The sequence below is a fragment of the Ambystoma mexicanum genome, chromosome 6q (genome assembly GCF_040938575.1).
Source record: "Ambystoma mexicanum isolate Mex_15411 chromosome 6q, UKY_AmexF1_1, whole genome shotgun sequence".
Taxonomy (NCBI): Eukaryota; Metazoa; Chordata; class Amphibia; order Caudata; family Ambystomatidae; genus Ambystoma; species Ambystoma mexicanum.
In genome coordinates this window covers 487146079-487163484 of record NC_090937.1, presented here as the reverse complement: position 1 = coordinate 487163484, position 17406 = coordinate 487146079, and the positions used below count along the sequence as shown (strand labels likewise).

The 17406-nt window shown below is 45.5% G+C and overlaps 1 protein-coding gene across 5 annotated transcripts in view; it reads right to left on the bottom strand.

The window, feature by feature from the left end:
- Nucleotides 1-17406, bottom strand: part of CENPE (centromere protein E) — a 2471681-nt gene that overhangs the window by 821046 nt on the left and 1633229 nt on the right. For all 5 annotated transcript variants that reach the window (XM_069630970.1, XM_069630968.1, XM_069630972.1 and 2 more), the window contains 2 exons: nucleotides 9065-9370; nucleotides 8665-8820 (listed from right to left, as the gene is read on the bottom strand). In XM_069630970.1, the coding sequence (XP_069487071.1) occupies nucleotides 8665-8820; nucleotides 9065-9370 (462 nt within the window). The remainder of the gene's footprint in view (nucleotides 1-8664; nucleotides 8821-9064; nucleotides 9371-17406) is intronic.

Here is a 17406-nt window from a genome sequence, read left to right as displayed (position 1 = left end):
GGAGCCCTGCTGCAACGACCTCACCACTTTCCCAACGACAAGAGAAGATCTTCTGCTGTGAGAGTCTTCTCCCTTTGAGCTGGTGGGGACAACCAGTTCGCCATTCGCCTTCCAGGACGTCCCCTGGTCGAATCGCCCGTGCCAAGCACCCCGGCAGCCGGATAGCCAAGCTTCACCACTGTGACCGCGAATAAAAGGAACGCACCTTTTAACCGACCAACTCTGCGGTTGGTCTCTTACCTGGGCAGTGCAAAGACTCCAAGTTTCCTCCTCGACAAGATATTCTCTTCCCCTGGTCGAAACCACGAACTGCACCCGCTGCCAGGAACAACTGCCACCGCTGGAGCTTCCTCTTTCTTTAAGGTACTGTGTTCCGCCTGGCCTCCCTTTCTGCGGATTGCTAAAGGTGACCCTTAAATCCTTGGCTTTCCAACCGGGTTGGCCCCAGACCTTCTAACTTTATCTTTCGCATCAAACCAACCTCCTTTAAACATTTCTGCAAAGACTTGAGTGCTTTTTAAACTGTGTGATCTTGGACACATTTCGCCTTGCTCCATTTAAAGTGGGCCTGGCCTATGAACTTTGGCTCTACAGTAGACTCTGCCTTCACTATCTTGCTGTGGTCTTAGAAAAGTGTTGGGAACTGTTATTTTCATGACCTGTCTTTCTCTCTCCCTTTAACCTAATTATTGGAGTGCCATATAAATTATGCGCTCACATCTGTTTTTACAAATAGTGGTGTTCTGACCTAGACTTGTCTAATAATTATTAAGGGAGATGTGTATACTTTTTCGGACTGTGTTTGAACTTGCTTTGATTTAGAGTGCTTAGTGTAGTTCCTAAAGTGTGTTTTAAATAAATAATTATATACTTTTGATACCAAGCTCTGGTCAGTGTTTGCTTGCTCTAATGTGTTTTTTTTTTAGCCCTATTGTGTATCCTCTGTATACTGCCCTACTCATCTGGAGAAAAGTCTGACTGCTCAGCCACAGCTACCAGGTAAATCTGGGTGGTGCGGACTGCTAGCAATTGGGTTTACTGCTTACTCCTGTAGTCTTAATCTTCTGGCAGTGTTCCCCAAGGACTGCACAGGATTCTGCCTAACGCTCTGAATAGGGGTTGCAAAGGAATGTCCGCTTCCCATCCACTACAATGCTTCATAAATCTATCTAAAAGTTGGATCTTGCTAAACTTTTTCCAAACATGTAGGCTAAAACAATATTTTATATGGTATTATAAAGACAATTCATCTACTAGTCCAAGACTCCCAGATCTGCCACAGTACCCATCAAAAGTACTCCTGTGCAGAGTAAAATGTGTGTTTTATGCCACTGGAAAAACACTCATATGTAGTACAAAAAACAAATATCACTTATAATTGATATGGCTGTCAGACAAAACAGGCAGAATACAATATTTGTAGATGGAATAATGGCAACTAAAAGTAATGCGTCAGAAAATATACCAATAGGAAGGAATTCATGTGCCACTTTAACAAAGTAATTCAAGGACCAGGGGAACATGAATTGTTTAAGGATGTGTAATGATTATTGCACCATAATAACTGTGCCTCAGAATATGATGGTCAAAATTCCTGGGCCTCTGCTTACTATCCACATCATGTTGTCCTGTGAGTTGTGACAACACTTACTCATAACAATCCTTAAAGCTAAGAGACAAATACAGCATCCATTTATACTCCCCAAAAACAGGAAAATGTACCCAACAAATATGGGAAACAATGAACACATGGGAGCCTAACCCCAGGTTCTATCCACAAAGCTGCACTGATATTTGTTCAAGTTAATTACCAGCTTAGCAGTGGCATACGAAAGAACTATAATAAGATTGATGCCCACCACCCAGGCTAAATCATGGTAACCACCTCAGGTGGAACACTCAGAATCTCAACCATACCCAAACTTTCCAGCATGCATACAGCATTCCACTGATGACCTCCCACATACAGACACCATGGGGGACAGGGACACATCAGGAAGTAGGAGGGAAGAACAGGTCCTAACAAGGGAAGGCATATCCTAATACCAGATTCTAACAGGAATTCTAAGAGGCAAGAACATATTTTAACAAGCATAAAATATCCCCATTGCCAAAGCGAATTACCTTTTTACTCCTTGAAATATCATTTGAATCTAAGTAGGGAGCAAAATCTTAATGAGAACCCTTCTTCCAACCCTGACATAGTAAGTGAAATGACAGGGATCATAACACAGGCTATAGTTATGCCTTCCCTTCCTCAATACAGCCTAGACGTAATTCAACAAGAGCCTTATTGAGGTTTATTTTGAAGCTCTGGAAGAAAATCACATATATATGCCTTTTAAGTTAATAGCATTAATGTTTAGTGGTACAACAGATTAGTGCCTTCTTTAACCACAGACCCCTTTTCTGTAATTCATTTGTATCACTTTAAATAAGTTGCAAGGGTATGCTTGATCCAATAAACGAAGAACACGTCATTATATAGAAAAAGCCTCAGCAGCAGGGCATAGATGGAAAAAAGAAGGCCGTTTCCTACCCCTTAGCAAACAAAAAGATTTCCTTCCCTGTACTGTACTGCCGAAACATCTGACTTGGTTTTTGAACCTTGCTGATTTGTCCATCACCAAGGAGTGTTCTCCTGTGCCCTCCCACCTGTACCCCCACGTTCCCAGCTCCGGCCCTAGCCTCTAATGCTAATTGACAGAGCACTGTAAAAAGTGAGGCATTGTAGCAGTAAACACTCACTGGGATATTTGCATACCAACAATACTTTGCAAGCAAAACATATTTAATGTCGCATTATGATATGTGCAGTTTAAGACAATGAGGCTCATTACAAGTTTGCCCGTATCCTGGCGGGAAATCTGCTAGGATACCGGCAAACAGAAATACTGATACTGGCACTCAGTCAGCAGTATTACTGGCAGATTACAAGTGCTGGAGGATTTTGCTGGTATTACCGGCACCAGTTTTTGCCAATAAGGTGCCAGGATTACCTCTAGCTCTCTTAGCTGGAGGCAATTCAAGCACCTAACCGGAAAATTTGTAGTTGGCTGGTGTGGAAACGTGCCGGTATATGTTAATACCGTCACATTAATTCTGCAACAGCCAACATGTAATGAGGCCCAATGTCATGAATCTGCATGTACACAATTATTTTGCAGTGCATACAAGATTTCTTGCAACATACCCCTTAAATACCTTATACAAGTGCTCAGTGTAGCCGTTTTTGTATAGCAACAAGTTACCATATAATTTGTTAAGGTTTTTACCCAATGGAACTCTGAAGTCTCGTAAAGGATGCAGCATTATCCCTTGCAGGCCAAGTAAATGATATTGCAATGTTGCTCTCCACTTAAAAGGGTAATGTTAGCAATACTAAAGTAGGAGATGCTTAGATGACATTTGTCTACTCAAAATCCGTAGACAGCAAATTAATATTGGAGTTTCATAATGTATTAACTTGCAAGGGGACTGCTGCAAAGCACTTGTGTGACATATGTACAAAGAAGAGGAAGCCTCGGATGAGGCTACACATCCAAGTAGATAGCTTAAAGTCAATATCCAATATTTGGCTGATAGTTGGGATACATAGTGTGGGTGACGCTTTTGAATTGAATTGATATTTTATTTCTATCGCGCTCGTACACAAGTGTTTCAGAGCGCGACAAGGCAAAGGAGGGGAGGGGAACAGTGGAGAATAAAACAAACAATCTTACTAGGCTCAGTGCCATTGAGAACGCACAGGTGCATGAGAGAGGGAGAGGAGAAAAGTGCATGGAAGGGGGAGAAGTGGAAAGTGCGGACCAAAGGAGAAACAGATCAATAATAAATAAATAATAAAGGCAACAAACAGTGGTAGTGCAGCCAGCAAGTGGCAAGTGCTGGGTTTAAGACAGCAGACAGGGTAGGTCTGATAAGTGCAGGAAGAAAAAAAGGGGAATGGGCTGTATGGGTACAGATACAGACCCCAGTAAAAGGGGTGGCCCGGAGGCAGTGCAGGAGGGTGGCAGGGTGAGCGGGTACCTGGGCCTGGAGGACAGAGGGTGGCCAGGTGCACAGTGCCGAGAGAGAACAGATCAACAGGGGAGAGAGGGGGCGAAGGCAGAAGCAAAGAGGAAGGTCTTGAGGTGCTCCCGGAACCAGAGATGGTTCTCTTCTAGTTTTAGAGTGGCAGGGAGGCTGTTCCAGAGGGAGGCCCAAGCCGAAGACAAAGATCTACCCCCAGCTCATTTCTTTGAAAAACGACTGATCCTGAGGGAGTGAGAGGTAGAGGAGCAAAGAGCTTGAGAGGGGAGGCATTTGCGGAGGGTTAGCTGAAAGTATTTTTGACCCAGGCCGCAAAAGGCTTGTGGACAATGCTTGAATTTAATCCTTGCATCCACTGGGAGCAATGGAGAAATTTCAGAGCTGGAGAGATACGATCTCAGGGCTTGAGGCCAAGGACAAGTCTTGCGGTCCTGTTCTGGATTAGTTGCAGAGGGCGGAGAGTAGAGGCAGGTAGATTTAGAAAGAGGATGTTACAATAGTTCAACCTAGAGAGAACCAGAGCTTGGGAGACAGTGAGCTTCTGGGGGAAGGAGAGGAAAGGCAGAGTACCTTTTGGTAAGTCACCATGAGCAACAGAAATTCTGGCCCTTGAAACTTATCCATATTACAACAAATATTTAAAAAAGTGGATATAGGTACAAGTCTGGTAACCTTTCGTAAATGCAAGCGAGGAAGAGTCAAGGTTGATATCTAAATGTGTTCTGGTGCAGAAGTTAGTCATAAAATAAAAGCATGGTAGAGTCAAGTATCAGAGTCATAGGTGGGGACGGTACATTATTTGGTTAATGTGTCCAGGCATATCTTGGATACATTATTCTGTTTATGGAGACACTTTTTCATATTCGGTTTTAACCTGTTTGTGTATTCTGTTGGGGATTTTACGTTTTTAATTTCACACTTGCATAGTAGGGTAATGTAAATGAGCTATACCAGAATATAAGATTAGTTTATTTTAAGAGCAAGCAAATATCAGATCATTGTTGTGGCTTGTACCTTATTAAATCTTTTAGAATACGTGAGAATTTTCTGTGACCGCTGCAAACAATCTTCTGACCAGCACCCAGAAGCTAGCTGGGCAAGCGCACATGCACACAGCTTAGTGGGAACATTGCTCATGATTGTGGGTGTTGTGACGACTGCCAGGAAGTTTTCAACACACTCAATGAAGGGTCACCATGTGCCAACATATTTCCCATATCTGCCCTCACATAGTGCAGGGATCTTGTCTGCCACTAAAATATCCCACTTTCACCCACCACATATGCATCACTGGGCCAATCGTAGATTTCCAGTTCTTGCCGATGGTCACTTTGGCTGCCAAAATGAGATGTCCAATCAGAGTGGCCATAGGTCCAGATTTTGGTAACACGCCACCTCGAGTGTCAACCAATATCACTTTGGGGTCCATCGGGAGGGTCAATCCAGTAATTTCTTTGATTCTGGCTAGCACTTCCTTCCTGAAGAGTCCCACTTTCCCACATGTCCAAACCATATGGAGCAAAGAATCCACCTCGGGGCACCCACGCCAACATGTACCCAGGTAATCAGGGGAAATAAGATGTAACCGTTCCGGTGTTAGGTACCACCTAGAGTGCTCCTATAAACTTTGCTATATCAGTCACACATTTGGAGGATTTGTACATTCGTTCCCATAGTCGCACCCAGCGTCATCATTGATCTTCCTTCCCAAGTCTTCTTCCCATCTGCACATGGATGGCAGTTGCGTTACTGGATCCCCCTATCGAGCAGTTTGTAAATACGTGAGACCTTCCACCAAGATGACACCCCCCCCCCCTACATTCCCCAGAGTATAGTTAATTCTAGGGCATTCTGTGGCCTAGTGACCCTCTGCTTCGTAGTAGGGTGAAAGGCCCAGTGCCTCAACTGGGTATATCGAAAACGTTTGGTCTCAGGTAAGGCAAAGGTTACATTGCAATCAGCAAATGCGAGTGGGTGTCCCTCCTTGTATAGTTGTTGCAAGGTATTCAGCCCCTTGGCCATCCCTGTGGCCACACCCCCAGCGTCGCACCCCATTTCTGGAGTGCCCTCCCCATATAATATAGTGTGTTCCTTTTTGCAGCCAACAGGGAGAACCAATGAGCTTGCTCCAAGTCTTTTTTCTCCATACATGGAAGCTGCCCCAGCCTCACTGCAGAGGGGGCCTGCTCAATGATATTCTGCTGGGAATTGGTCCAATTGGCAAATTACACTGAGCAGGGGTTCAACATCATAAAAGTAGAGCTGTGCACATTGCGGCTGATGACGATGCAGAACCGCTACGTCTTGGATATGTCGATGGCGGTGGAAGGACACGTGCAAAAAGATGAGAGTTTATGTTGCACGTTCGTGCCTTCTGAAGATGCAGAAAATGGGTCCCTGTCACACGTCATAGCTGCAGTGCATGACCTGGGGGTCAAAAGCAAACTAGAAGCTGGCATTCAAGGAGGAGGACTGGTCTACAATGGCATTCAGCTGGGCCCAATCCTCGCTGGGAGCACTGGCTAAGATGCTGGTAGATGTCATTGTGTTTATCCTGGTCCTTTTTTGCACCTGCCAATTGGGTCTCTGATGTTGTGCCAAAGCAGTGCCTAATAGCGCAATGATGATAGTTTCAATTGGCGTTTCAAAAGTACCTCATAGCACAAAAGAGATAGAAATACAAACCAACCACCCCATTCCCTGCACGGTCCCCATACCCTAAGGAGATGAAGTAGACAGACCAAGACAATTATAAGGAAGTATGGGTAGATTTAGCTGGAGATGGGGGGTGTATCGATATGACATGTACTCCCGAAGAGTATGCGCAAGTGGGAGAAAGCCTGTAGGCGTGGATGCCAATAAAGGGAACGCCCCCATATGAAGTTGCAGTGAGAAGGGAAAACAAGTCCAAGTACGCAGAGGAGTTTGTTACTGTACAAGTAACGAAAAGGGGGGAATGTTGGGAAGGAAATGAGCCTTTCCCACCCCCTTAGGTGCTTTAGAGTTAGGCGAGTCACATAGAAAGACGTGCGATGTACCAGGAGGGAGAGAGCCGTGCTAAGAAACTCGGCACAAACACAATATTGTATGAACCATAGATGCATAGACTTAGTGCGCATTTAAAGAGGCGCCATGGCTGAGAAGTAATCATAGGCCCAGCGGAGAAACCTAGACAGGCGGAAACGCTGAAGACAGATGAACTTGTGCTACTAATTCCCATAGAAACTTCCCTTTGTTCCTTAACCGTTGCTATTACTGGTTATCCCAACAAAGAATGTGCCCTGCAAGGCCATGAGATGGCACCATGCCCCTTGCAACACTCATTTATTACAGCCATGTCAAATGCAGATCTCCAACCCCCACCTAGCTCACCAGGAGTAATTACACCTACCCCTGACCCAGTCCAAGACCCTCTGAATTCTGCAATAGTGGGTAACCTCAGATGACCACCCATAAAAAAAATTGTCATAAAAGATCTAAACGAACACAACCATTTCACCTTATCCCATAAATACACCCTTTGGACTGTGAGGTACAGGGAGGAATAAATTATAGATCAAAAAGAGGGTGGAAGCTTCGGGTACTGAGAGTGCCATACAAAACGAGCAAAGAATGTGTGGGTGAGCATGATCGTGATCCTCCCCCTGTGCCAGTCCCCAAAGTTTCTCAGGTGCATGACATAATGTAGTAGTAGTATTATCTTGCAATAGTAACTCTGTAATAGCAACAAGTGAAGAGCCTGACCTTCAGTCCCTGGAGCGATGAGCCCAGTTGACCCCACGTGAGAGAAGACAGACAGCGAGACTGGATCCAATAGCAGCCTGGCATCCCCTTCGGACTAGGCCTGTGTATAGGGTCTCACTAACCAGCCACACACGTTTCTACTGTATGTATGACGCAGTATGACAATGTGCTTACTTATAACCTTCTGTTTGTACACATTTTCGGCAGATCGATCTCGAGCAGCATATTTCTTTGCTTGCACCCTTACTTTTCGTATGATTAAAACTAGTTATCCTTGCAAGAAATCTCTTGGACTTTGTTCCCTAGCAGGTTGTATTTTTTCTGGCATGAGCTTGCCTTCTCCCCCCCCCACCCCCTGGTGTGGCTGATACTAAGAAAGCAGCATGCTTGCTGCATTCGGGAGCCCACACCACCAAAGGCGAAAATGTATGTTGCTGCAGATGATACCACACCTGGTTTGAGGACCCGATCTTCATTTACACAAGAAGGTATAGGGTCAAAAATAGCCTGCTGCCTGTCTAGGTAAAAAATTAAGTGGATGGACCAGAAAGACTGGGCAATTGCCTTGGAAGCTTAACTTCTCCAAAGAGTTATCCGCCTTCCGGAGAAATAAATTATCACAGCATAACAGCATAACAGCATGCACAGAACCTTGGACTGGCCATCCTGGGCCAACCAAGAGGACCACATGCATGAATGTCTGCTCAAATCACCAGAATGAAAGATGATGCACTGTATAGGACACAGTATTACATTCCTACGGCACCAGGGGCCATGGCCATCACAACATAGTCTTCAAAATACCGTTTTTGAAATGTGTGTAGCCATTTAATTTCGAATCTTGACCATCAGCTGGAAACAATATTAACAAGTGTAATTTCACGTTACCTTTTCTTCGAGGTTTGATATAGTTTGCTGCTCCACAGATTTTTCCTCAACAGTTAAGGAATACACTTTGATTTGATTGCTTAACTCTTGGACTACACATTTTTGATGCTCAAGTTCTTCCTTAGTCTTCCTTAGTTCATCTTCAGTTTCTATCAACTGAAAGAAAGTTACATACATCAATATTAAAGAGCAAAATGTTATTAGTTAACTTAATAAATGAGCAAAAATTATCACAGGACATAATAAAAATGGAAAAAATAATTACTATGAAATTGTATGTCAATATTTTGGCAATAATGGAAATTAAAATATAAAAAAAATTCAGCAGCACCTAAATCAAAGATTTGCGTGGGGGAAAAAATTAACGGCAAAGACAGATTTCTTTGAATCAAGGGCTTACTCTTTTCAGATTCTTCTGAACATCATCATTCAGATGGTCTCTTTCCGTTTTCAGGGATTCCTTCATCTCCTCCAGTTGACTTTTTCCACGAGTTAGATCTGCAACATTTTCTCGTAGCTCCTGAAGTTGGCATGTTGCTGCACCATTTTCCCCTTTTTCGATCTCCAATGCAGACTCGCTTGCCTTCAATTTCTCTTCAAGCTGTTGCATTTCAGAAGCCAGTCTCTGCTCTAGATCTTTATTCTGCATCAAAATGTGTTCTCTCTCATTTGTCTTCTGCTGCAGATCGTCCATTAAATTAGACAACTGAAAATATATATATGCATGTTCATATAAATGTATTACCACACCCAATGCTTAGAACCAAGATATCTTGGAATTCTGTATCTTCAAAAAAAGACAATTGTATCTAGATATATGGGACAAAATAACAGTCCTTATGAGCGTGTCTGCAGGAAATAGGATGGCAGCAAAGAATCAATTACTTACAGTCCCATATATTCTTTCTAATGGATTAGTCCATTCTCCCACAGAAACACCATCACAGAAATACCACCGAAGCGCAAGTATGGCTTTAGAAACTTTCCACCCCCATGGGGAGTACAGCCGTTCAGCATCGCTGGAGCCCATGACCTTGGATTTGACATCATGGGTGGTATATATGGAGCCGGCTGCTTCCCATTGCCCCGTTTTCCTCTCCCTCAGATGCTCAGCAACCACAGACCTGCAGCATGTTACAAGTATTCCGTATTATGGGTAGGTTAGGAGGGCAATGCGGACTTATTGTGAGGAACAGGTAATCCACTGGAAAGAACATTACTGAATGTATGTAATTTGTTGGGCTAATTTATTACTTCCTTACACAGATTCTTCATCTTAGAAAGGCTCTATAAAGCATTACAGAACCTGAAGGAGCAGGGAGAGCAAGAAACCACACCCATTGCAGGAACCTGGAGCACCTCATGACCAAGGTAGCCAACGGTAATGGCTGTGTAGTTATGGTTAAGTTGCTGTTTCCATAGGAAGAGCACTTTTTGGGTGGCTTATAACTTCGCTCCCCCTGGACGAATCCACACTAAACTTTGCAAAGTTTGGTCCAGGGGGGGAGAAGTAATAGGGGGGGGGTCCCAAAACGTCTTTTTTCCCATAGACTGAATGGGGGAAAATCTTTGCGCACGACTACAGGCCAAACAGCTGGACGGATTTCTCACCAAATTTGCGGCAGGGGCAGGAGCTAGATCCCGAAAGCATGCTTTTGTAAATTTGGTGACAATCCGTCCAGTAGTTTCCTTTAAAACGACCAAAAAGTATGTCTCGAAAAATTAGTGATATCTATGTCCGCTCCGCGGTCACACTTCCCTGATCGCTCCGCGGACAAGAAATTGATTGGCTAATCCGTAGCGTAATGTCTGCGGACATGTGACGCTTTCACTGATTGGTGAGAACATGTGAGAATAGCAATATCTATAAATGTAATACCTTTTGAAAGGTAAGTTTCTGACTGTCAGTAAATAAAACCACCTGGCCTAGATATGACAGTTAACAAAAAAGAAGCTAGACATGTGATGTCATCAATGATATTTGTCATGTCATCATTGATGTCCTGGGTGTTAGTCTTGGCAGGGCACGGTGGTGGCGCGAGTTATGGTTGCTTAGCTTACCATAACTGGCAAATTTCAGGGTTTTTTAGATTTTACTTGTAACCATAACGTCCTTTTAACTACGTTATTTTACTGAATTTCATAGGTTTTTTTTATTAGTGCAACTTAAACATAACGTCCCTTTAACGTTTTTTTTACTGATATATATATATATAGCACTTACAAGTGCTTGTACATCAAACATTTACATACATCATCGAAATACCAACCGAAGTTGGTACTCATTTATCGAACTCAGAAGGATGAAAGGCTGAGTTGGCCCTGCCGGGATTCGAACCTGCGACCTGCAGATCACGCATAGATCACAGCAGCAATCGCTGAACCCGCCAAGCTATATTACGGGCACAAGCAGGCATCCTTACCCAATAAGGAATGCCCGGAGTAAGGCTTGGGAAACGTGTAGAAAGATGCTGATGTAGCCACTTGGCACAGGTCGACTACAGAGACCCCATACTGCCGCTAGGCCTTTAGTAAAATTGGCTGCAAGACTTATAGGTACTTTGTTGTTGGACAGTTAGGAGAATTAATAGAAAACAGCTGCTGAATTTAGAGAAAGGACACTGCTTAATTAAAACACAGCTTTTAGTCAAAATGCTTTTCAGCTTCTTAAATAAGAATAGTTGAAAACGTGCTGGCTTTCATCAACCTAAAATTAGGACTATATGCAGAGCAGCAGTGTTGGTTCCCATCACCAAATCTGCTACATCGTGAAGTCATTTATCTCAAAACTCAGGAGTTGGATCCATGTCAGCTGTGCTCAATTCAGCAACTTCGAATAAGCAGTAAACATCCATCGGTACAACCTTGCAACTACTGAAGGTGGATGTACTCCCGGGATTGCCAAGGACTTGTTTGGGCTTCACTGTAACAGAAGTAAGGGTGCAGAAGCATGACACAAAAGGTGCCATGCTTGTTGGCACAAAGGTTTATTTAACAGGAAAAAAAAGGACAAACCCGATCTGACTTCAATCCCCTTAATGGCTGCATTACGTCAGATGTGGCATGCCAATGGCTCCATACTTAAGGCAAACATCAATGGAGACAGCGGACAACCCTGCCTTGTATCCCTTGTTATGGTGAGACAACGGGAATAAGTACCCATTGACCCGTAGGGATGCAGATTGCTCCTGATAAATGGCCATCACCCATATAATGAATCTTGGGGCAAAGCAACTTGTTCCAACTCGGCTCTGAGTTACCCCCATTCCGCTATAACGAAAGCCTTGTGGGCATCGAAGGCAATCACACCCATATCAATACCCAAGACCTGCCCCACCTACGTCTATGCCCGCCTAATATTATGTGTGCACTGTTCCCAGTAATAAATTCAGTTTAAATCACCATCTACAATTCTGGGTGAACCTCCATCAGCAGGCGAGCCAGAGTTTTGGCAAATAATTTCAAATCTATATTGGGCAGGTTGATAGGCCGATAGGAATCACAAAGCATCAGCTCTTTTCCTGGCTTAGGGATCACAGTCGTGGAGCCTCTCATAGATGGTGCCATCCTCCCTGATACCAGGAAAGAGTTAAAGAGATCTACAAGAGGGGGAACCAAGGCAGGGATACAGTTCTCGTAGAAGGGAGCTGTAAATCCATCATGCCCAGGGGTTTTGCTCTTCAGAGTCCTAACAACACATTCTATTTCATAGATTGGCTCTTCCAAATGTTCACACTCCTCGGGAGACAACTTTGGGAGGCACACCCTTTCCAAGTAGGTAGCTTGGCTTTCAATCAAGATCACTTTTCCCTGAAATACTTCCCCTCAGTGAGTTTCAAATATCCTCATGATGTCCGCCACCCCCCTTCTGACTACAGTCTGATTGTTGCGCGGTGCCAGCACTGCACTGCAGGTCTGGGATTCCTTTAGTTTAGCTACCATGAGGTGGTTGTCTTTATTCCCCGTTGTATAGTAAAACCGCTTAGTTTTCAACATTGCTTGCGCTGTCCTGTCCGCTAAATGTTCAAGCTTTTTGCAAGCTATTTTCAATGTCCGTCCGGTTGCCCGTGATCCCACCCCTCTTATGATCCTGCTCCGCATTTCTCCATCCAGGCCCAATCAGATTCTCTGCCGCACTCTAGTGTACGCCACAGGTTTATTAATTAATTCCCCCTGAAGACCAGCCTTCATGGCATCCTAAACAATTGCCTTATAGGGACATGAGTTGTATTTTCCCGAAAGTATTTAGTTATCACGTCCCCAATCTGGAGACAAAGAACCGGATCCCATAATATTGGCTCATAGAGCTTTCAAGGGCATCTAGCTCTCTCCGCTCAGCCCACTATAGACAAGGCAAGCATCATTGGTGCATGGTCAGATCGTGTCTGCAGCCCTATTTCCAGCTCACTAACACAGGGATATATGCCACCAGTAATCAGCAGGAGATCCAAAATCAAAAAGCACCCATAATCATGTGAATAAAATGAGAAGTCTTTCCTTTCATCATGAAACAGCCTCCGAGTGTCCACTAATCCCTGTTCCCTAATAAACTATACAAGCGCTACAGCATATTTGAAATCCAGCCTAGTAGTAGGCAGGGTTTTGTCCATCAGGGGATTGGGTACCAGGTGAAAGTCACCCCCGCACCCATGAGATACCAGTGTGAGTGTGTGTCCCCATAAGCACCCCTCGACGCATATACATCTTCCCTGGGGTCCTGTAGAGACAACCTTGGAGAATGAAATTTCCTCCCCCATCAAGATCAACCCCCCCATGCAAAACCTTCCCTTGCTAGATCCACAGTAAATATTTGAAATCTTGAACCATTTCACCCAATCCTCCCCCCCCCCCCCAATTAAATCAAGAAGGACGCCAACTTGGAAGGTAATCCAACACCTATAAATGTGCTCCAACTTCAATTCCCCAGATTCACCTAGCCTAGTACCAACATTTCATGTAATCACCAGGCCACGAATAAAGGAGAAGCTCACCAAACAGGGCCCACCCGTCAGGTCCCCAATTAACCAATGACAGTCCCCGTCAGGTCTTTTTACTTGGACCTTTCACCTGCCTCCCTCTTCACACCTTCATCCACTTCTCTGTTCCCTCCTGTGCAGTCCCAGAACTCCCCCACTGCCTCCTTCAGTGTTTGCACAGTTCACCGTTTTCCCTGGAGTGAGAAGTGGAGCGCAGTAGGGAATCTCCAGTTGCAATTCACCTCTCCCCTGTGCAACCATTCAGTCAATGGTCAGAGTGTTCTTTGCTTTGGCAGCGTGGTGGAGGCCAAATCTTGATAAAGGGAGAGAGTGGCATTGCAGAAAATGATGGTCGATAGGGTCCTGGCCTTAGTCATTATGCGCTCCTTTACTTCGAAAGAATGCACCCGAGAGAGTACGTCAGGTGGCCTGTTCTGTGGGGAAGCGGATTCACTCCACGTCCGATGTGTCCAGTCCGAATCAATCTCAGCATCTGCCGGCAGCTCCAGTATAAAGCAGAAGAGGTCTGCACAAACTCAGAGGTCCTCATCCCGAATATGGCTACTATTACTGCGCAAGCTATTCTCTCCATCTTCCCACTTGTCTTCGAGGCCGTCACACCGGGCCTCCTGTGCCTCCAACCGTTGGAACATTCCCCCAGCTCATATGATTGCTCACAAAGGGTATCTTCCACCTTAGAGAATCGACGTTCCGCCTCAGAGACCAGTTTATCCAATGCCAGGATTTTATGGGACAGCTCCTCTGTGCTCTTATGAATTTCCCTCTGAATTTCAACCAGTAACTCCTGCAGATCCGTCTTGGTGTGCATCTGCATGAGCAAAGCTAGTATTGAGTCCAGCTCATGCACATGGGCTGTAGTCATCTCACTGAGCTTTCCTTTGTCTAGTGGCTGCAACATCAAAGAAATGTCACCCTTTAGGTGCCTTTGCCCCGACAATCATGGGACAAATGGAACCCTCTGCTGGGAGCCCCTTTCCCAATGATGCGCTCCACAGTAATCGATGTAACAAGCGCTCCCGGGGTCGGTATGCACCTGTACCCCGGGGAACTGGCCAAAATTGTAACTCACTGGTTCCAACTCCGCTGGACAGAGTCCTTTCTGGGTCACCGTTTGCAGAAGCACTGCGTAAATCCCCTGCGGCTAGCAGCAGTGTGAGCTATGTCATGTCGGCGTAATGGGGCCCCCACCAGGATGGATTGAACACAGGTCCAGTGGTAGTCAAATACAAATAGAGGGCCAGCTCCTGTAAGCCCCCCCCTCAAACTCCCTCCAGGTGTTAGCAGGCTGCCAGCTCCTCCATTACAGTCAGTATCTCCTTTTACTGTAGCAAGAGTAGGGCCACCATGCACCCACCTGTCCAATCACTGAGAAGGCAACCCAGAGAGCAGCAGAATTACCACCGGGCTCCGGCTAGTGGGTCACTGTTTCACTTAACTGAATTTATGGGCTCATTAGTATGGTGCAGCAGAAGAGTAGTGAAAGCTTGCAGTCTGAGCAGTGGAGTTTGCATTGCTAGTCTTGATAATGGCTCACCAGGATGCAGCGTGTAGATTAGAGAGGACTACCACCTTTCAACTGCGGCCCGCACCCGGCCGGTCAAGCTGCTCTCCCAAGTCAGGCACAATGGTGCAGAGAGCAGCTGCACCACTTGAAGCAGACTAAACACCTGCAGCTTTTTTCCTCGCTTCTCGGCTCCAGTGGCACTCTTCACCTGGTGCCTCACCAGCAGGCCCGCAGCCCCCACTCAGTGCCCCCGACCTGGCGCTCTGAGGGGACATGCTGCCCCTGCAGGTCTCCATTCCCTGTCAGGTTCAGTAGTTCTCAGCAATCTTCCGAAGCGGGCCCAGCCCACACAAATGGGGCCAAAAGGCGGTCCGCTGCCATAGATCATAGGAGCCGTCACCATGCATGGGTTACGGCCCGGCTGACATCCACTCCAATCATCAGTTTTCAGAACCATCGGGGCTCAAAAACAATCAGTGTGCAGCCCAGCTTCCCGCAAATTGCATTCTAGTGCCTCAGTTCTTATCAGGCAGGGATGGACCACCACACACATTTCCCCCTTCACCTCGCCAGAGGCCCTTTGGGAGCCATCTTCTCGATGACGTTCCTAGACACACCCTGTTGGGAAGGAAATTAGCCTTTTCCATCCCCCTAGGCGCCTAAGAGTGAGGCGGGTCCCATAGATAGACATGCAATGTACCACAGAGTAGAGGGCTGTGCTAAGATACTCGGCACAAACCCAATATTGCATGAACCATAGATGCATAGACTTAGTGCCCGCATATAAAGAGATGCCATTTTGCAGTTATGGTAGACACGTTCAGTCCTGCATGGATGCACAGTAAACGTAGGCCCAGCAGAGAAACCTGGACAGGCCCAAACATAGAGGAAACAGTGAACTAATGCTGCTAATTCCCATACTTTATTTTATTACATTTATATAGCACACAATGGACCCGAAGGCGTGAGTGCGCATACAGACATACAACAGAAGATATAACAGAAAAAGGGGGGGGGGGGGGCCATAAGCCAGAAGAAACAGCAAATCACTAGTGGAAAAAACATGGAAGAGTACATCCTTGGACATATATTATGGACATATAAAGACCATATGATCATAAAAAAAGCAAAGCCTAATCGAGGCGGGGAGCCTAGAGTATCAATTTACAGTTTGAGTGGCCCCTAGGGAGATATTTATATGATCTAAGATAGGTGGGTAAGGTGCTAAACCCGCAGCCCACTAGGACACAGTCACTGGATTGCTGCGAGCACCAGTCGCTGAGGTCAATCCTGCGTACAATCTTCAGGTCTGATGTTCTAACTACTCCAGGTCCAGTTCTTTGACGTAACCAAGCAAGTATCTTATTTCGCAGTGAGTCTCTGGATTCTTTACCTTCCGTCTTCTCAACATTAGTTATCACAAAGTTCCTTTGGTCCAAAATTAAAGATTTAGTACATATATTGTTAATGCTGGGCATTTGTGCCTTTCTGGTGTGCAGGCTCCAAAAGGTCAGCTGTTTGGCGTTAGGGCCAAGGGATTGTTTGGCGGGAGTTTGACCAGGATTGGAAATAGGCAAGTCAGAAACCTCCTGTTAAGGGGCACCCATCAAGCAGGGGGCAAGCAGAACAACCTCTTCCCTTGGTTCCTTAACTGTTGCTATTACTTGTTATCCCAAAGAGGTATGCGCCCTGCAAGGCAATGAGACAGCACCAGGTTCCTCGCAGCATACATTCATCATAGCCCGGCCAACAGCAGATCTCCAACCCCCACCCAGTCCACAGGAGTAATGACACCCACCACTGACCCTGAGACCATCTGAATTAGACAATAGTGGGTGACCTCAGACCACCACCCATACAACCAATCGTCATAAAAGATCTAAACGAAAACTACCATTTCACCTTATCCCATAAATACACCCTTTGGACTACGAGGTACAGGGAGAAATAAATTATAGTACAAAACAAGGGTGGAAGCCTTGGGTGCGGAGTGCGCGATAAGAACCAAGCAAATAATGTGTGGGTCAGCATGATTGTGCTCTCCCCCTGTGCCAGTCCCCAAGTTTCCCAGGTATATGCCATAATGATGTAGTAGTATCTCGGAATAGTAACTCTGGAATAGCAACATGTGAAGCGCCTGATCTTCAGTCCCTGGAGAGATGAGCCCAGCTGACCCCATGTGAGAGAAGACAGATGGGTGAGACTGGAACCAATAGCAGTTTGGCATCCCCTATGGAGCAG